Source organism: Anopheles arabiensis, chromosome 2 (assembly GCF_016920715.1).
Source record: "Anopheles arabiensis isolate DONGOLA chromosome 2, AaraD3, whole genome shotgun sequence".
In the NCBI taxonomy this organism is placed as follows: domain Eukaryota; kingdom Metazoa; phylum Arthropoda; class Insecta; order Diptera; family Culicidae; genus Anopheles; species Anopheles arabiensis.
Genome location: NC_053517.1, coordinates 72,467,648 through 72,490,010, shown reverse-complemented (window position 1 = coordinate 72,490,010; position 22,363 = coordinate 72,467,648). Strand labels below are relative to the sequence as shown.

Below are 22,363 nucleotides of genomic sequence, written 5' to 3'. Positions count from 1 at the left end.
GTTGCGCGGTGTTGGTGTATCTATTGCGATTGTGATACGATTATGGATCACCAGTTGTCACAACCGAACTCTTCGGCAGTTGTCTTTGCAGGCAGTGCTTGTGGCTTGAGCGATTCGCACACATACACACACAAACACATGATCGTGTGCGATCAGACGCACGGAAAATTACACCAATTGCTACGACACGACGGCCCTAAGGAGGAAGTATTGCGCTCAAGCTTACGCAAGAGCGTAATACTAGCCGTCCCGCAACATATCGCATACGAGGGGCCAACGTGCACCACATACACGCAATAATGTAGTGCAGCCGTTTCATGTTCTGTGCATTTTCGTGATCAATCCCTCCAGTTTTTTTTTTTTTTGCAAAGCCCTTTCTCGTACATCTAAGGTAAACGTGGAATTTGACGAAAGGGAATGGAAAAAAGTAGAAAAAAGTAGAAACAGTGCCTAAGCTGCATGCTGTCGTAAAAGCTTCCTGTCCACAAAAGGGCCTCACACGATAAGGGTGGACATGCGAGTAAGTGACGGACGCCTCCCGTAAGCTTCAAGCTGCAGTTAGCAGTTAGCGCACACGCGAATGTGATTTTGTGCCCTCCGAAGGGGGATGAAGTGCATGAAAGGCAGCGAGTCATAGTTTAGGGAAATGCAGTCGTTTCGAACGAATCGCCATCGAAATCGACACAATTTGCCGGTTTTCGCAATGAATGATAATGGCAGTCATTGTCATGGTACGGCGCATGCTCACTGCTTGTGTTTGGCGAACCTGACAGTGCTGAAAAGCTTCCAAAGAGCACCGTTAACAACAGAAGTTGATGGTGATGGTGCGTTTGGGAAAATTGGAAAGGAACAAAAAATGCAACGGGGAGTAGAACCAATTTGCTGGTAATGCTTTTGTCGTGCCAACGTACGGCAAATATATTGAATATCTGGCAGTATTCCATCGATTCCGTAATGGGACGACATTTGGAAGCAGGAAAAATCGACCGAAAAAAGACAGATAAAAAGGGGCAAACATCTTGCGAAGTCTAAACGCACGGTAAATGGGTTCCAAAACATGATATCTGATTGCGCATGAAAAGAGTACTCTCGCAGAGAAAAGAGTACAGATACAAACTGATTACAGAAGTATAAAATCATCAGTTTTTTATACAGGGTTTCCGAGTCAAATTCCAATGTGTACAATATGTTTCAGTGTTTGCGAGATGTTTTTCAACAGCTGTCAAATGTTGTATTTCCATCACAATACAGAGGTTTTCAAGTCACTTTCGAATGTGCACATCATTTATCACCGCCTCTAAGATATTTTTCAACAGCTTTCACGCATTGTATTGGCATCAGAATAAAATGATGTGTGGCATCAGAATAAAATGACGACTCAAGCTGAATTGAGTTTGACAATTATTTGTTAAGTGTTGAAAATCATGTGTTGAAACTGAAAATTCATTTTGAAGCAAATGCACCATTTGACAACTGTTGATAAACACCTTGTATCCGATAAATAATTATGTGCACATTAGAAAGTGACATGGAAAACCCTTTATTTCTATACAAATGCAATATTTGAAGGCAGTTGAACAACATCTCGCAAGCAATAAAAATGTTGTTGACATTGGAAATTGACTCGAAACCCCCTGTAATGCTTCACTTCTTCCTCATGCTTTCCAACACGTCCAAAGCTGGATATAGTTTGACCGTTATTTGTGATGTGTTGAAAATCATGCGTATGAACTGAATCTTTATTGTGATACAACTACATCATTTGACAGCTGTTGAAAAACATCTAGGTGATGAATCATCACATCGCAAACGGGTCTGAGTTGGATAGTTATTTGTGTTGTGTTGAAAATCATATGGAAGAATTTAAATTTCATTGTGTTGCAACACATGACAGCTGTTGGAAAACATATTGCGAACAGTGAACAATGCTGTGTGCATTGGAAAGTGTCTTGGAAAACCCTGTATTGGTTCATCAAGATGATTTTCAACACATCTCAAACTGGATTGAGTTAAGCTATAAGAGCTGAAATTTTATTGTGATGCAAATACTACGTATGAAAGCTGTTAAAAATCATCGTATAGGCAGTGAATAATGTTGTGCACATTCGAAATTGACTTGGAAAACCCTGTAACATCAGTTTTAAAACACATTAAAACTAATATTTTTAAATTTTACTCATGCAAATTGCAGTTCAATCTTCACCGCTGGTTTTACCGGAAGAAAGCGATCTTGAAAAGGACCATAGAGCTTATTTTTTGCATACATTTTTGAACAAATGTTAAGGTAATTTTTTGTCAAAATCCTTCACGTCTTTCAGCAATCAATTCAGTTTGCGCTTATGTGAAATTTTCGAAACAGACTGCATAAAACTGATGCCCAAAAAAGTTGAACATTCTATTTTTCTGTACATTCATTTCAGAAATAACTACAATCATACTACTCCAAAATCAGAATGTTAATGAAATGTGCAGTGAAAGAAACTTAATGCTTCACGGGTTTGTGCTAGAAAACAATGGAATCATGATGATGAGCGCCATCGTCTTAGGTAAGCAATGGCTTGTAAACCCTACGCTGCTGCTGCTCAAAAGCCAACACAGCACAACACCAACCCCAGAGAACTGGATTATATTCGAACCGTTCGGATTACATCAACACGCCATGCTTTCAGTACAAACGAACAATCAATGGAAATATACTGTCGAACCGGGCACCCGGCCTCGGCCCCCCTTCTACCCAGAGCGCCACCGGGAACTTGAAGTTTTTCAAATTATATGAAAGGAACGGACCGAAACTATACAGTAAATGAAGAACGCTCAAACGCACAGCCACACAAGCACCACCAGCACAGCGGCTAGTAGGCTAGTCACAAGCGGCAAGGTCGTGTGGCAAGGCCCGCAAAGGGGGTAGTGTAGAAAATGTTGCTTTTACTGCTAGCTTCGTGGAAGAAAAAATATAATTCTCATTGCAATTCAAATTAAATTTCACTCCGCTGTAGTGAAACACACAGGCACACACAGACAAACCGTCCTAACTGTCGTAATGGTTGTTTGCGCGAAGGGAATTGCTTGGCGAGCGCGGTACGCTGTGGCAATGGCCAAAGAGACGAACAATTGTGTGTTATTTACCAACTTGGAAGGAATTTTTCGTGTTCGCGTGTGCGTGCGGACACCGAAGAGAAAGAGCAGCCCGGCGGGGACACTGGAATCGTTTGCCAGTGGAAAATGATTGCAACACTTTTTTTTCTTCTAAAGTTTCCACGTAATTAAGCTTTGAAGGAAATTTTACCCTTTTAAGAAGAATTTTCCGGCCAAGAAAAGAGCGAAAGGTGGGAAGTGGAGCGAGAGATGTTATTCATTGCACTTCAACAAATTGAATTGATTTTATTTTTCTTCACACGATTTGATGCTCATAGCTGATGGCGTTAATGATAAAGTTTTGTATTAATACAAATGGCATTAAATTTAATTAGAGCATGATTTTTAATTGGAGATATCCCCATTTGATCGGAGAAGCAGCTGTGTTAATGTAAACTAAAACCCGTTTTATCAATTATGCTTTCTTTACACAAAAAATACCCAAACTGAATCACATTTTACAACCCAAAAAAAGATAGAAAAAGCTCAAGTACAAGTAAGTCATTCACAGTGTATAACAAAAACCAAACATGAAACAGTGCTGTTTGTTACTAAACATAACCCCCCCTTTCCTTTATTCCTTTCCTTTCCTTTTACGTGCCTTATGGGGTGGGAAAAAGGTACCGTGAGAGGATGCGTGTTGTGTTGTCGGGTCTAAATATTTTCACGGATGCTTTTTTGCTCTCAAAAATATCATCAAACAGAGATATGAACAACGAGTTGTCGTCCTCTCTTTGTACCTGCTTGCCGTTTTCTCCCTTATCTCGAGTGATAGCTCTCTATCTCTCTTTTTCGCTCACTCTCTCGGTCTCTTTCTCCTTTTCTGTCTATCTTTCTCAATCTATTTCTCATCTACTTCCTGCGCAACCGGAAGCGAAACGATGGGAAGGTATAGTAGCATACTTTTCGTCTTTACCTTGAAACACTTTTATCAGTTCCGGCATGTTCCAACCGTTGAGCAGATTTTTGACATACGTATCCATCGCTATTTGCGCCTGGCAATGATGATTGTGACACGAAACTGATGGAATGATGGGACCGTCTGTGCACGGAACTGGAGCAGCAACCTTGTCTTGGACAGAGACGACACATAAACACACACATACACACCCTGGAGAATACAATTTTCCTTTTTATATGTTATTGTACTTTGTCATTCTTTTCAGCAAGTGGCTTTTGTCGACCAATTGGATCTCGTTGCACAAACACTTCGCAAATTGCTCATAAAACCCGCAAAGCAAAACAATACTTCTTCCAAATCACAACACGCACAACACAGATTTGATCACTGATGCACTTGTCGGAAAATAAAACGATTGATATTTGCGGAAAACTGAATCACTATTTGCTGCAGCAGCACGGAAATACACAGGAACTTTGGCACGGGGAAAAAGGAACGGTACGGCCCCCACCGGACGACGCTTGCACCGGAACGGAATGACAGGCGGAAAAGAAATGCGTCGTCGTACGACGGCACTTCCCGCAGCACAATAGCACGCGATGACAACGCCGATGACACACCGTCAACAATAAGCGTCTGTGCCCGCTCGCGGTGGTTTCTCCTTTGGTACTAATTTTTTTTCTTCGCTCAAACAAATTCAAGCCAGCGCTTGTTGCGTTTGCTTTGAAGTGGAAGTGATTAAACGTTCGAGAGCGGAGAGAGACTCTTGGCCCTTGGCTGCTCGGAAACGTGTGCATTCGTTCTCTTTTGCTTCCATTGATCGTTGGTTCGAGGCAGGGTTGAGCAAACTATGTACACATTTTTAGGATCGAGAAGGAATTCTTGAGTGGCAGATAGAACATCCAAATAGAAATCTATGTGATACTTAAGAAATACCTAGATGAAGGAATAAGTAGGAATAAGTAATTGCAATCTTAACCGCGATATCCTGCCGTAATGTCGAATGGCTGTCAGAAAGTGAAATTTTGATTTCCACCTCAACATCCGACGGCGCCTTGCCGATATATCAACTATACGTGTGGCATCATAATCCAATGCCACTCCGAAAAACTATGTTTTTGAGTATATGCTCAAAACATTGCTTTAAACATGCCGACTCCGTTCGACTCCGAACGACTTCGACTCCGAACAACTCTGACTCCAGACGACTCCGGTTCTGGGCAACTCCGCCATTTTTCGGCTCCGAACGACTCTGACTCCAGACGATTTCGATTCCAGGCGAATCCGATTACTGACGATTCCGGACGATTAGAATTGGTCGAAATACAGAGATTCCCACAATTTATTGGTTGGTTCCCATCATTTTTTGTTTGTTTCCCATATTGTTGGTGTGTTCCCACGATTTATTGGTTACTTCCCAGAATTTGTTGGTCCAATTGTATTGATATCCAATCGAACGATACCAATAAATTTTGGGAACGAGCCAACAATCTATAAGACACGATGAATAAATCGTGTGATGAGCCCAAAAAATTATGGGAATCGACCAATAAATCGTGGGAAAACCCTGTAATGCTAGTCGGACCTACCTTCCGAAGTAAGATCCAAAATTTTCAGTGTCGACGCCGATTTTTTTTGCCAAGCGATTAGACCCTTTGTATCTATGATATTAAACTTATGCAGCGACCTTGGTCGCTACGATTCGCGTAACGTGTAAATGCGACTCGGGTGCTGATAATGAAGTGAGAGCGATCGGCACAGATCGATTGGAGAGAGAGATCATGAACGGCGAAGAGAGATCGGAGAATGGAGACAGAAGCGATGGCGGAGAGAAGCGGGACTTCGGTGACGGCTTGCGGGTAGTTCGGGTGCGTTTAGAGTGGCGGTTAAATTAATGTAGCGGGAAATAAAAGTTAATAAATAAAGTTAGTTATAATCTCTAAAATATTAATTATTGTTTCACTTATTTGTACGTTTTTCATGTCAAACTATAGAAAAGAAGCTATTCTTTTCTTCGAAATTATTAAATCACACCACTTGGAATATCATGGGGTTTTGAGATATCGATCGATTGTGACTTTTCGAGCAGTACAATTCAATCAGTCCATGATTCTGGTTTCTCTACACTTTTTATGTTGCGCCAGCTGGCAGTAATGATGCGCGAGCACATTGCTCGATCGAATTTAAGTAACCATTTACGTTATATTAAAACAAGTATTAGCCAATTACTTTAATACTTCTTTAATCTATCCACGACATTTTAAACCATTTTACATTAACTTTAATTAAATTAATTAACTTTAATTAAGCACTACACGTGATACGTGTGAGCTAAAATTTTATTTGAAAAAACAAGCAGTTGCTCGCCCCTGGCTACGGGTTCACGCATCAGCTTATTTGCGGACAAAACTCAGAGTGCACCGCTCGCTCTCGGAAAAATGAGAAAATACGCTCGTGTGTGAGCGAATGCACATACACTTGCAGAGAACACCACCCCTATTGGAAGACACGCACCGTTCAACACGTGCTGCACCACAACAAGCAAGCTATACGCAAACCGGCAAGGGATGTAAATAAACAATCGCACTCTCGCAATTCAACTCGCGAGAAATTAAGTTCTCCAAACATCTCTCCCTGTGCCCATTCTTGTACTACACCTTGAATAAAACCTTATAATAAACAATTAAAACCACCTGTCTGGCGGGTGCTAACAAACGGAGCCTCTCTTGCTCATTCTCTCGTTCCATCTAGGATCGCACTCACGCTCCAAAGACGCGAAACCAGCTGGCCCACTGTTTGTATCCACCAATTTTGCCGTGTGCCCCAACACCAACCCCATCCATATCATGCACCATCGTTTTCAAAATTAATTATTCGAACACACATTCCGTGCAGTTCTCTTTTTATCATTTCAAAGCAAAACAGTCAAAGAATAGCACAGTAGAAAATGTTAAGTCATCAATTATAAGTTAAACACATTCTGTGCCGCGAGCTGTGTTCGGATTGTTGTTTCGGTCCAACTATGTGCAGCGCAGCCCGGAGCGCTATTATTATCGATTGCATGTATCAAAATATTTACACTTCCCCCATATTTGATTTCCGAATGTAGGCCAGAAGCCAACTGACCTCGCCAATTTGTGCGAGAAATATATTTCTTTAGGAAACAATTCTTTGCAACATTTGAGGAACAAATGATCGATTTGTAGTACAGTTTTTTTTTCTACAGCACACAAAAATATTTGTTAAGTTTTATCTTTTACAAAGCAATCAATCGAACGAACAAAGGGAAAAGATAGTCTATTAATAGTCTGAATCGATTGAGGGACGTATCGATTAGCTTTAAAGGTATAATGTCACGAAATGAAGAAATTTCCATCATCGAAACTAAACGATGTGGAAGAGGATGATGATGATGATGATTGCGTGTTTAACGTTAGGGAATGGAGTAATGGAACCATTGATTGGTAAAAATATCGTATAAGTGTACAATGTAATAAACAATTTAATACAATGTTTCGCATCCATTCAATGACACCATCAAAATCCAACGAGTATTAATTATGCTACTTTATTAGCCTTTTTGAATGGGCATACTGCTAGTTATCTGTGTAACCCTAACAAAAGGCAACACTGTACGCGATCCACATCAATTCAATAGATTGTTGCTCAATTTCCACACCTTGGTATATTGCCTTGTTGGCAATTCTAGAGCTTCTGCTACTGCGAGCTTCTCGTTCGACATTGAATCCCTTACGAGGGGAAGGGAGAATAGCGCATAACGCACGCACACCACACATTTAGACTAGATTAGCAAGTTCGCTCGCAGTGTGGTGTGCCGCTAACCACAATGGGCTAACCTTCGGCACACTTTCCAAATTCGTCCAAGAAGCCGAGAATAAGTGCATACTGCAACAACAACAACCGTCGAAATGCTGTGTTTGAATAAGTGCACGAGTACAACGCGTAATCTCGCAACCCGCCAGACCCTGCCTGCGCGCCTCGTCCTATGGCCCTCCGGCAACACGCGGTGCACGGCATTTATCAGCCACAATTAAGGCGCTGTGTACGCACTTGGCCGCAGCCTAGCAAGCTTTCGAGCCGTTTTCGGTTCAGCGTCAAGCTGGTGCTTCGGTGTTTACAGCCACGCAGGCAGTGTCTTATGCCCATGTGGGGCTGCGATCGAATTGAATCACCGTATCCTTCAGCGCAGATAGATAACTTTAACTTCGTTCGACACGATCTATTGTATTACAAGTTTGATTAGGTAAAGTTTTGTAAACACAAACAAGTACGACTTTAGCAAGATCATGGGAGTTTTTACAAATTATTTGAACTGACCGCGAGGCTACATGAGGTGAAATATACAGCGAAATGAGCTATTTGACAGGCGAAATATCTGACGGATTAAGCATCACAGCAACCAGCTGATGTGCAATGTAAACAAATAACGTGCACAAAATCGTAACTAAATTGAATAACTTCATTATTGAGTATTTCGTCAATTTTCAGTCAACAGTTCATAATTTCTTCCAATTAGTGAATGTTCTGCTTAAGAAGATATTATGTTTAAGTGAATTTCGAAAGCAGATGTTGGCTGGTATTATTGAAACCGTTCGTAGCGGCGGCGTACGTTCCGACACTCATTTTCCTAACGTACTAGATCGTTGCTACAGTTATTTACCGCGGCGTTGTAGGACCGGGCGCAAGAAATGTGTTGCCATCCCTAGAATTTCATGTGAGCGCCGTACGTCCCCGCTACGAACGGATTCAATAATACCAGCCGTTGTGTCTCCCCCAACCCTTTAGCAGAATCTGTCAGATATTTCACCTGTCAAGTAGTTCATTTCGCTGTATATTTCACCTCATGTAGCCGCGCGGTGATAGTAGAAAGCCTGAACAAAGAAATAACATGTTATTGTAAAAAATATTTGAAAAAAATCAGTTTGAATTTTGAATGGAACCAATACAAAGAATTTTAAAATTAAATTTTTAATACTACAATTCAAAAAATAAATCCAAATAAAACATGTGTATAAACATCCAGGTACCAACCCAGCCGAACCGCAACTGGTAACAACGACCTGAAAGAGTCTAGATAGATATTAAATTGCAAATATCTCAATGGATCAAGGTTATGTGACTGCTTATTCGGTATTGCGTTATTACAAATAGAGATTAATAGAAACAAGTCTTGAAAGAAGAGTGGGTTAAATATACGTATAAATATGTGTTTTAAGAGTCATTGTTGCTCACAGAAACCATATCTAGCTCTTTCATGATCAGTGGCGGATCTAACGGTAGGCGGACTAGGCGGTCGCCTGGGGCCCCGCCGATTTAGGGGCCCCGTAGATCGCCATTCTATAGTATGCCGTATGGACAGAGTACTAGCGAGAAGGGCCCCGGTAGGATGGCCGTTAGGGCCCCGAGGCTGGCGAATCATTTGCACCCCCCATCAGCAAAAATTTTAGAACTGAAGATCGGTTGGTCCCCGACGACATTTCAAGTTTACTGTTCAATATCCCAACAGCAAGTTTAGTTTAGCACCTCCCCCCCCCCTCCTCGACACAACAACATTTACCATTTACAGGGGCCTCAACTCGTCTTTCCGCCTAGGGCCCCCGATACCCTTAATCCGCCACTGTTCATGATGCTAGTAACTTTTATTTCATACGCATTTCAAAGTCAAAAGATAGGTAGACGAATTATTTTTGAGTGGCTGTTAAATCACGTTTTAAGGTTTTGAAGTGTTTTTGGCTTGGCTTTCAGTGACTTATTGATTACCCATAGCAAGATTCAGCTGTAGTCTGAATTTGTAGCGTATTTTTGTTTTAGGTTTTCGGCGATCGCCATTCATACTGATTGCTTAGCAATATTTATTACCCTTATTATTATATTATATTTAGCAATATTTATTATTATTTATTTATTTAATACGTTAAATTTTACCTAATTTCTACATCCCACACTTAGCTCCAAGTAGAGCATCGCGTTCATCGTTGTAAAAGGTTCCTTCATTGGATTGTATGTTAACTGATTTTAACATGCTTATTACACTACAAATAATTGCATATTCGAGTTTTCCAACGGGTTGAACGATCAACGCATGAATAATTTCTATTGTTAAACAGAATGAGAACTGTTTAGGGATCGAGTTCCCTTGTCTGGTTAGTCTTCAAGAATCTGTATTAAACGATTAAACCTTTCATTAAACCTAGGAATGACTATCCTGCTATGGATCCAGCAATGAATGGCCCAGGCAGAACCATACACGAACAATGATTATCACGTCAAATATTACGAATTTTCTTGCATCGTTTATTGTAAGAGTTAAGCTAAATAACGTGCAAAGCCTAGTCTAGCCTGAATAATATTTCAAGGTCGGTTAAGCTAAGAAGATATTTCGTTGGTGGATAGTTGAAATGATCCTTCTCCAGGATTCTATATAATAACTAACTGTCTCCAAATTCCAATAACTCGAAATCTACCGCCGCAAAACAACTTAAACTTATGAAAAAGGATACATAAAAATCGGTTAACCCTCACAGACCATGCATTTTTAATGTAACCCACTTTCTTATGAGTATTAACTGTGTACGTAATTAGCTGCGCCGATCAGCAACACGATCCTGCGCACTGGTATCTCGAAGCCCCCGAAAAAAGCAAACTCCCATTAAAAAGCAAATATATGCAGATAACAGTCCTTCAACCCACATCATTGCGCCACGAGCCATGCAAAACATGGTCCATCCACCACCATCCCCCAGCTTTACTGCGCAAAACTCAAAGACATTCCCTTTGTGTTGTGAAGCAACTACGGCGCGCAATTCGTTTCATTTCCACAGGCAACGAATAACGAATGAAAAGGCGTCGTGTAATGCATTACCCCCGGGGCGGGCGACAAAACGACATACCCGGGAGTACCGGCGGGCAAGAGCACTGCCACGAAGTGACGTTTGTTCCTACGAACGGTTCAGATGTATGTCATCATATTTCGACTGTAATCCATTCTTCCCGGCCTACCTGTAACGGAAGCGCGCACCGTGGAATCGCGCATGACTCACGGAGCCGTCGTTAGCAATAAAACTGGAACATTGAGCATGAGTGTATGGTTCACCATGAGAGTGAGAGTTGGCACTTAAAGTAGTATTTTTTGTGTGCATAAAGTACAGTTCTGGCGATGAGTGTTTGAGGGACAAGCGCAGTTGCGGTTAAAAAGAAAAAATACCGAACGTGCTTAGCAGCGGACTTGTTTGCGCTAGAAAAAACACAAAAAGATTCGTACTGTTTTTCTTCCAAGCCATAATCGAGTTTGGAACCATCCGCTGGCAGGCATATGCACCACCGGACACTGCAACTGCAACTTTACTGCACATCGGGCGCAGTGCACTTTCTCCCATGTGCGTTAGGCATACGTTTGCTCACGCGTCAGTTTTGAGCCACACACATCGGTTGTCATTAAGCATATTGAGCCTGCCCGGTTGGTGGTAGTAGTAGTAGTAGTATTAGTGGCCGTTTTTCCTTCGCTTTGTTTCTACCAAGCCGTTTTCAGGCCAGCCATTCTGCCGGGTAGTTTTGCGTGGTTACATAAAATTATAGCGAAATATGCATTGCGCCACATAATCATACACTAACTAGGCGAGTGTGTAGCCGGAGTTTCTTGCGAACCGAGCACGATTAGCAAACTGGTGGTAAATGGTGCTTTGCATGGTAAAAATTGCACACCACTTCCAGCGAACGCTCGTTTCCGCTTGGCCCACCCGTGGTCCGTGGGACGATGGCAGGCTGTGAAGGACGAGGGCATCGAGCGGAAGAGATTACTAGTTTTTCTTCGCCTGCAACCAACTGCCATATTCCAGGGTTTGTGTTTGTGTTAAAACAAAACAAAAAAGCATGTCGCATTTGAGCAAACAAACCCCTACCAAATAGTTGGTCGCTGCTTTTCGAGCGTATTTACAAACGAAAAACATTTTATTTGTTTTCACCACATTATGCCTATGACACGAAATCGATGACACATTTTTTGTCCATCCCACATCCCATATAAGGTGCATGGCAGTAGATGTTTTTAATATCACTCTTTCTCTTCTTCCTACCCTGCCAATGCACCTCCGGCTTACAGTCGTGACAGCATCATAAACAAAACATTACTGCAAAAAAATAAAAAAATAAAAACAGAGATCGGCTAGTAACAGTGTGGCAAAATAATTGAAAATTGTTGTTTTTCAGCTTTTCCCACTCGAAAGACAAGTTGCTGCGCGCGAAGTGGTTTCCGGGCGGAGTGGTTAGATGGGGAGACGCGTAAAGGAAGGCCATATGGCACAAAGGAAATCCCTCCACACGCTATAACGAATATTTAGTTTAATTGAACTACAGCGCAAGTCAGCACAGTAAATGATGGGGCTGTGTGGAACGATGGAAAATTTCACTAAAACACAGCCATACACTGCTCGTTGAAATTCATACAAACAGCAAGCTCGTCAGTATTTGCGTTAGCGTTCGTCTTTATTTTGCTGTAGCGTTTTTATTCTTCTTCTTTTTTGCACTAAACATCGGTAAAATGGTAACAAAAAAGCAAAAAGAAGATACCATACAGTCATCAACACTCTACTGGCTAAGCGAATGTTCACTATTGTGAACCATTTTCTTGTCAGGCAAGCAGTTGGCAGAGTCGGTAATCGAGAATGCAGTTACAACAAACAAACAAAAACTGCCACAATTTACCAATGGTTTGTTCTATTTCAATGACATCGTTTTCACAATGGTTTATTTACTGGCTTATGTTTTGCCTTTCACTATTTTTGCCAAACAAAACAAAACATAGAAAGCAAATAGTAAAGTTTCTTTTCCTGTTTGGTACTAAATTTCTAACCCTCTCGTGTTGAAAAAAGCCTGTAAAGTTATTTAATTGTCAATTTTTTTAACACATAATTTTTATATCCCCGACTAAATGGGGTCGGAGAAAGAGAGATAGAGGGAGAGCGCATATATTAACTCAAACATTTCTGTTGAAATTTGATTGCACTTCCTTATGAAACAACTATAGAAACGAAGAAAAAACCTGTTGTTGTTTTACGATATTCGTCGATTAATTAACATCACTACGCTTAGGGAGGGATCTGAATGAATATTGTAGATGCCATTTTATTAGAAAAATACTATACTTTGTGTTTTAGATTTATATTATTATAGCAACATATAGCAATTTAAACGAATCATTTGCTAGTGAAATCCTGAAAACCGTATCTTTAAACAAATATCAAACTTTTTCCAACCAAATAACGGCAACATTGCTTAACCGCTTACCGCTTAGCCGATGGCAAACGACGTGCATGGGAAACCGAGTCTCGCCGGGTGTGTAGGGTGGAGGGGGAAAAAACTCCATAAATGACTTTCCTTTTTTGAAACAGTTGTGAACAGTTATTCCATTACTCAACGTTAGTTATTGTTACGAGACTACGGGGCCCGCGATAGTCTAGTTTCCCGTACTTCGTCGTACTTTCGAAGCGTAGCGCAATCTTCAACCTCGCCACTCATCCCCACCAGCACCACCACCTCCATTGCTCATCCCAGCCGCCTATTACCACTCGACACTCGATCGCGATGGATCTCTTTCTTATGTTAAGTTACAAGCAAGACACACCATCCTACGATCCTACGTTTGTACCACGCACACATGCCGCACATTGCCACATCTACGTCGAAGCTGGTGAGCTTGTGAGCTGCCTGTGTGTGTTGTTTTCGAGCACTATCTTAACATCGCACATGGTATTCGTAGTACCGTTTAGCAAACGATGCGTACCATCAACGGAGAACAGACGAATCTATTCCAGATGCAGTAGTGGCCCTGGCAAAAGTACCATCCAACGAACGATTCACAGCTAAGCGCTGGTTGAAGCATTCTCCACGACGCGTAATATAACTGTTTCATTTTAGCGGCTAAATGAGCGCATCAAATTTATGTGCACAAGCGTCTTTTTAATTGGAAGCCTCATTTTTATACACAATGGAATCTGATCAAACGATGTTGGGTGCAGAGACTTTTTTCCACATTACGGTAAGACATTGTGTGTATTCAGCAGGAAATGGTAAAACAATTTGTACTGAACAGATTTTGGGACCGGATCATATTATACAGTCGTTTGACTTAACAACAGGTGCGGCTTTAACGTTAACTGGACCAAGTGCCCCATCGGTTTGCGGGGACCCTCGAGGATTTTAGGTACAAATATGTTCAGTTCGTGGAAGAAGATATGCGAAACGTTTTCAAATTTAGAGGTGCGATCAGCCCTTTGATCGATTGTGATCCACATGGTCGAAAGCACCCCGTAAACGATACGGTTCTACGAAGATGTCATACCTATGTCCTGGATACATTAAAATGATGTAGGAACATTTGATGCCAAATCGTATGGACGAACTGTCAAACTTATGCTGCAGGAACATGATTGTTGCAAGAGAAACAAATCGATTACTCTCTCAATATTATTTGTTGCAGGAACAGTTTCGGACGCGTTGGCACACTGATCCGGATACACAATAACCTCGACTTGCCGCAATATTTTCATATTCCTAGTCCTAACTCACACACCATTGTTAAAAAAGAATTGTGTACCTTTTTACGACCACAACAGCGGTTGTCAACCAAGTGCTTTGGTCTTTTTGGGAGGAAATGAAAAATATAAAAATAGAAACATGATTATTATAAAAAAAAACAAATATAGGACAAGGTTATGGAACTGTCTAGTATGTCTGCTGTACAACATTATTGTTGTGAACAGCGTTTGTTTACAAACAGAAAGCCTGACAAATCTTTTACGCTCGTGACTGTTGTAGGGTTTTTCTGACGGCTTACCAGGATAGGGCATAGGGCTAAGCTGCCCTCCATTTGTAACCGCGGTTTACGATGGCGGTGGGGAGAGAGAGAATATAAATAGAGCCGAAGGATGCGCCTTCGGCCTCTTATAACCACAAAAGTCAAAGGAAGGAATAAAAACTAATTTTGTGATTTTTCCCCAGCAGAAATATCCACATTTTTTTCCTTTTCTTAAGTGACTTTCGCAATATTTCACAAAATTAGTTCTTCACAGTGATAAATACACAAACTTTGGACTCGTTCACCACACTGAAACGTATATAAATCTTCAACCGAAGTAGTACGAACAAACGCGCGAAATAACTCGTAAATCTTTCCGTTGAAAGTATAGTGAAGACGCCGCGAACGTGCAGTGACGAGTAATCGTTTATAGTATTCCGAAGTTACGCGCGCGATACGATCGTATATAAATCTCGCCACCGGGAGTAGTGCGAATCCGCGAGCGACAAAAACCGTGAAGGAACGTCGTTTGGTTGCGATGATGGACGAAAGAGCAGTACAGGACGCAAGCTGTGTGGTGGTGGAGACACAGCAGCAGCTAGGTGAAACGTCCAACATCTCCCCGGAGAGGCGCGTGAGCGTCGTGGAAGATGCTGCAAACAAAGACGAGTCAGCCTCGCAGCCCGCGGGACTACCCCGCGACCTGGAGGTGAGGAGGAAGCGGCTTGAGATCCGTAGGAAACAGTTCGAGCTCGAGAAGGTTCAGAAGGAGCTCGAACTCGAACTATGCGAACTGGAACTCGAGGAAGAGATTTCAGATCGAGGCAGCCATGTAAGCGATTTTGTGCGGAAAACAGAAGTCTGGATGCAAAAGACGAAGGATATTGGCACAAACTCGATGGTTCATCGCGATGGCGGCGATCGCATCGGTCATTCACCTTCGACCACGGTGAGACATAACTTAGCAACAGCGAGTGCTATGCAGTTAGCCGATGAAGCGACACCAACCTCATCACGAGAGGAATGCGCGATGGCGGGCGCAAGCCGGTGTCATCAACCGTCGTCCCCAGCGATGTCCAGCTTCCCCGGATTACGACCGGACCTTGGCAGAAGACCAAGCCGCTGCCATGGAACGGGAATATGCACAATGGAGACGCGCGGTGGAAGACTCCATCAAAACGCATCGTACCAAGCACTTTGGCCAGCCAAACCAGGCTGGCGCGATGGCGATGGCGGCGCCACACGGCGTCAACTCGACGTTGAAGCCGACACCCGCGAATCAAAATGCCGTAATGGGGAACCTTTTGACACCAAGTCAAAAGGCCGCGCGGGATAGCACACCCAAGGAGCTCCCTGTGTTCTCAGGGTCTGTGGAGCAGTGGCCGCTGTTCATAGCCGTTTACGAACGATCCACCAAGGCTTGTGGTTTCACTGATGACGAAAATCTCATCCGACTCCAGCAGGCACTACGCGGACCAGCTCTAGAGTCCGTGGATCATCTGCTCTTGCTACCGGATGGACTAGCGGAAGTGCTAGACATTTTACGAACGGAGTATGGTCGGCCCGATCTAATAGTGGATAGCCTGGTGGAAAAGGTGAGAAGTTTGCCTCAAATTAGAACCGATCGCCTTGAAACGTTAGCAATATTCGGGAAGGCGGTGCGTAAGATGTGCGCCACCATAAAAGCTTCCGGACTGAAAGAGTACGACTGCAACGTGACGCTGTTAAAGGAGTTGGTAGCAAAACTGCCGGCCGAACGACGATTAGAGTGGGCCCGCCACAAGGCGAAACTATCGAAGAGAACTGTAGGAGAATTCGGTAAATGGTTCACGGAGATCGCGGTAGCGGCAAGCACTGAAGTGAATCCTTCGAAAAACACTCGCACCACAATGATTTGTCGCGATCACTACCAGCCCGAAGGACACTAGCAAACAACCATCACGTGAATGTTCACAGCACTAGGACTTGCAACCTGTGTCACGACTCATGCCGCACACTGGTCGACTGCGCCCGTTTCCGCGAGCTTACTGTGCAGGAACGCCGCGCACACGTAAATAGACATCGTTTGTGTTGCACATGTCTTGGGGCACATAGAGGCACATGCTTCGTACGAACACCTTGCGGTACTGAGGGATGTCGGGCGATTCACCACAGTTTACTGCACGCTGAAGAGAAACACCGCGGCCCATCACTTCAAAACACCATACACAGCACTCGGTTAACACTCATTTTAGCACTAGCACTCGCCACCTTTTCCGATATGTCCCGGTAATAATCCACAACCGAGAGAAAACCGTAAACACCTTCGCTTTCTTGGATGAGGGTTCATCGGCAACGTTTGTTGATCGAGAGTTGATCGAAGAGTTGGGCATGGAAGGTACTGCCCATCCACTTAGCCTAAAATGGACTGATGGCACAACTCGTAAGGAAAGCGACTCGCTGATGTTGTCGCTTCGTGTATCAGGCGTACACAAAGGTGCTACTACGTACGAGCTACCCACCACGTACAGCCTAAAAAAGCTTGCGCTGCCACCACAGACGCTATCGTTTGACGAGCTTACCAGAGAGTTTCCGTACCTGCAAGGACTCCCAATTGCTTCCTACACTGATGTTGTGCCACGTATCCTCATCGGCGTGGACAATATATATTTAGGAAAACCATCGCGGTGCGTCGAGGGTACATTCGACGAACCAATTGCCGTAAAGTCAAGGCTCGGATGGTCGGTGTACGGTACCTGCTCTGCATCCGCGCCCGTTAAACCCGAGGTGTACAGCAATTTTCATCTCTGCACCTACAACAAAGAGGAGAATGAGATGCGAAACATCGAGGTAATGGAAATCTCTCCATCTGACGCCAGCAATATCAACGCTTCTGACCAGCCGGTTCCTGAACGGGGTGAGCGTATAAATTGGGCGATTTGTGCCACTGAACCGCGGGAGGATCGTCGCCAGCTGGAGGTATGTGATGCGGTGCCGTTTCCTCCAAATCGCGTGCTGGATGTAGTACCTCTACAAGGAGAAAAGACGGATGAGAGATCGCAGCGGGTAGTGGACCTGTTTTCCAGCCGTAAAAGGAAGGTATCTTATGTGACCTTGTTAATCCGCAGCCTTGTTGCGCTGTTCGAAATATTTTCTCGATTTTTAAGAATGTTTTACAGGACCGTACATTTTCCCATATGCATCTACGCAGTTTCGACTTAAACAAGGCAGCAACTGATGATAATTCATCACGGCCGATACGACCATCGTACGATGATGTATTTGTGAATACGGACACGGCCTGGAAGAGATGGAGAGGAAGAGATAATCTTCAACACTTAGACGCAAGGTTGCATGGTATCACCGGGAGCCAAACAACAAGGGAAAAGTTGCGCGAAAACTTACCATGGAACGTTAACCCTACTAGAGAAATGTGTGAGGAACCGTTTAATACTCGCAAATCTGGGCAGCAACGTAACTTCGCGGCATAAGACGACCGTATAGGGCACAAACAAAAGAAGTAGAACCGCGTGGGTTGACAATGACAAACATTACGGGCAAGACAGGAAACAAACGTCAGGGAAGTGTAACGCTCGGGAGCGTTACACTGGTGGGAAAGAATGTTGTGAACAGCGTTTGTTTACAAACAGAAAGCCTGACAAATCTTTTACGCTCGTGACTGTTGTAGGGTTTTTCTGACGGCTTACCAGGATAGGGCATAGGGCTAAGCTGCCCTCCATTTGTAACCGCGGTTTACGATGGCGGTGGGGAGAGAGAGAGAATATAAATAGAGCCGAAGGATGCGCCTTCGGCCTCTTATAACCACAAAAGTCAAAGGAAGGAATAAAAACTAATTTTGTGATTTTTCCCCAGCAGAAATATCCACATTTTTTTCCTTTTCTTAAGTGACTTTCGCAATAATTATATAATCACAGAACCATCTGGAAACTATCACATTACACAGATCCAATGGATAAAGCTTTAACACATCCAGTTAGACAGGCATAGTAATAAACCCCATTTTTTAAACAAAACTGGTAAAGGTAACAATTGCAAAGATTGAACCAAACTGTAACTTATCGGATGGAGTCATTATCGTTGGCCTAAATGAACAAGCATTATTGTAAAGGACCAATACTTTACTTTATCGGTAATGGTAGGACAATCAAATGTCTCAGCGTAGCGTCCGTACAGCATGAGAAGATCAAATGTGAAATAAACTGCATGATGCAACATGCATATGCGGAACAATAACTGAATCCTGTAATATGACAACACAAGACGCAATGGTCATAAAATCTGAAGTATATTTAGGAACGTTCAAGAATCGCGTAGGATTTCAAGATAAACATAATAAGGCAAAACATACGGATACATAGCAAACCATAAAAACCCCGAGAACAGACCATTGGAAAGAAATGCAAAATAGGCATAGCATAATCATATACGAATGCATCACACCTACTCATCGACACAAAGATGTACATACACATCCAACACACACAAATAATTCCAAAATATAAATCAGGGTTTTCGTGAAATAAAGACAGATCGGTATAGACAGTAAATGAAGTTGCACGTTTCTTATTTCATTAGCTGTGAGTGTCCCCCTACACAAGCTAAGGCCTCTGAGCGCCAACGATTCCAATAAGTGAAATTTCTTACAAATTTCCAATATCACCTGAACGATCACAAATATAACGTGGGAAATTATGCCGTAAACAATTTTTATATTACAGTTGCAACGTTGTTATCCTACAAAACCAGTGTTTGCAGAAAACCCGCTCATAGCAATTTGGGTACCGATCACCGAGTTGTTTCATTATAAAATGAGAATGGCTTTGTACTAGTGATGGGTCATACTATACATTTCACAACCTGGAGTCGGGTGCGAGTCTGTCGGAATTAAAAGGGTGAAACGCTACGGTGTGCGTTATCGACAACAGTTCCCAGAATCGAATATCCTCGTTCACAGATGAACTTTAAATTTTGCAAACGCAAAGTTTTGATCTTTTAGTAAAATTTTTATTTATTAAAATCGAGAAAACCGTTCAAAAGGCATATTGCTTTCAATCATACACGTTACGAAACGATCAATGCGACGTGTACAATAAAAAATCAAGACTTCAACATTTTTACAGAATTTTCATTGTTATGTAATTGTTTCCAAAGTATTGTTTCTTTGTTTTCCGATTTCGTTTTGGATTTGTCCCGCGAGCTTTTGAGCGTCCAAAATGTGTATAATCATTTGTTTCAAGAATTTTGGAATGATAAAAACTATTCCTGTTATTAGATTTTTAATTGTACATTTACATATTACTTGAAATCAGCAATATCACTGACCAATTTGTCGTTTTACTAGATATCAGTAAAACAAATTACTGAACATGCAGCATATCATTCTGCCAAATCCACCTGTCATTCAGAACATCAAAACAAAACAACGCAATGCCCACTTGCTCGTGATGACATCGATAAAATTTTTGATGAAACTTTGGTTTGTAGAATTAATTTGAAAGAATTGATAGCAGTGTTGGTGTGGAAAATCTTTTTACAATCCACAGTGCTTGCTGAAATATAGTGGCGTCTATGAGCGCTTACTTAACCACGAAACTAGTTATGGTTAAATTCAGTATAAAAACTGTATCAAACATGTATGAACTTGAGCTTAGGTACTAGCAATCTCTGCGAATCAATAAAAACCTCAAATAAAAAAAGAAACATTTCGTCACTGTTTAATCGCCACCAATAACAGAAAATTAGTAATATCAAAATGGTTTTACTATGATTTTAATAAACGAGCGTTCATTTTGGTGAGCATCTACTTACGGAATGATTCAGTAAACATTCTTATCACTGAAAGCATTAATGTTTTTTCTGCTAAAAAATAATAGTAAATTTTTTCTCTATTGCATTAAAAAGAAATCGGTGTAGCATCTCTGGCATGGAACACATGCATGAAATATTTACGCTGTAAATTAAATTATAGGCAAGAGTTTAAGATTTAAGGAAGCATTGAAAGTTGTAGCGAGAACTGAAATAATCTTGAAGAATCAGCAAAAGCTTGGAAGAAATAATAGTCATTAACTCGTACGATTCAATAACATGCCTGTCATGAATTCAAGTCTAGAATGGACCGTCTCCCCGTAGCAAGCACTAATTGTCTGACTGCGTGCTCAATAAGTCTCCAAATTCTGTTTATTCGTTCCAAATCTACGCCAAGTAGAAGAAAGCGGGCGCCGTGTATGTATTTTTGCCAAGAGCGCCAGACATTCAAACTTAAATAATATTAAAAAAGCTCACAAAGTCGAACAAATTTTAAAACAACACAAAAATTACTTTATAACACTTTGTTAACATGCTCATTTATAACACACTTTAGCATAGGAAAAATGAACCGTTCCAAAAATGAAATAAAACTAAATTAACTCTAGCGAACGGAAACAAAATTAACACAAACGCACGATCGTCCGAGCATATGATCGCGATGCTATAAAACAACACCATCAAATATCCGACATGCAGAACCTAAACAAATAATTAACATGCGAGTTAGGCGGACGCAAAACAATGTTTGGAACGAGTTTACATACGGTGAACGTCGAAAGTAATTGATAAGTAATTGAGATGATATGACAACGCATAGACGAAAGATAAAAGATAAAAAGAAAAAGATAAGGAAAATCTTATCCCGGAAAATCGGGGTCGCGTGAGAATGAGAATGAGATAGAATGTAAGGAAATTTTTGAATTGTAATAAACATTTGCTCATCAGATCATAAACCAAAAGGATCACGTGTGTACGTCTCTGTTACTTTCTTCTCTTTTGTAATACAGTGATGAATCCTGCGCGTAGGCATCGGTATTGATCAATCTCTTGATCAAGTCCAAACGGTGTTTTTATAACTCAAATTAACAACACTCGTGCACTAAACGATGGGGCAAAACTGCCAAAGTATATATAAAACTTCGAGGCGTTTATAAGACCTTTTTAGCTCGATCAGACGACTGAACGGGACCGTTGCCAACGAACTGTCAGTTCAACCTTTTAAAAGTTGAGGGAGAAAGAATTTCCGACACTGGCACACGTGATCGTTTTGAGATCTTAATAGCAAGTGTTTATTCGTATCTACAACTGGAGCTTATATACTATTGGCTTAGCGTTCTAACGTGGGAAGAAAATGTTCCATCCTTTTCACGCATTTGTTCGTATCGTTAACGCTTTTCCTTTTGCAGCGCCTACGCTATCTCTCTAAGAGTTGTCTCGAACGTTCTCTTTAATGTCAAGTGCTATGGATGGAAATGCGATCGTCTTTTTGTTGCCTTTCTCGGATTAGGACGAATTGGTTGGATGTGGGCGTGGGGATTTTCTTTTGGGACAGAACTGTACCTAACACTTGAATCTTCTGGTGCATGTTTAGTCACTTGACAATGCAGGAATTTATTCTAAAGTTACTGCTTTTTCTGAATCTATTACCCGTGTGATGTTATATACTAGCTTGCGTTTGAGTGTTTTTTTAAGTTTAAGTTTTATGA

General features: G+C 41.8%; 1 protein-coding gene across 3 annotated transcripts in view; it reads right to left on the bottom strand.

Moving 5' to 3' along the window:
• The window catches only part of LOC120908483, a 36,392-nt gene that overhangs the window by 12,089 nt on the left and 1,940 nt on the right, over positions 1-22,363 (bottom strand). The window contains exon 1 of one of the 3 annotated variants that reach the window (XM_040319481.1): positions 17,427-17,536. The exons of 1 other annotated variant lie outside the window; for it this stretch is intronic. Coding sequence is in view for 1 of the 2 variants with exons in the window: in XM_040319479.1 (XP_040175413.1) it covers positions 4,052-4,118 (67 nt within the window). In the remaining variant the exon portion in view is untranslated. Of the gene's footprint in view, positions 1-4,051; positions 9,468-17,426; positions 17,537-22,363 lie in introns of those variants that run through there. One more of the 3 variants, XM_040319479.1, reaches the window with a different exon arrangement.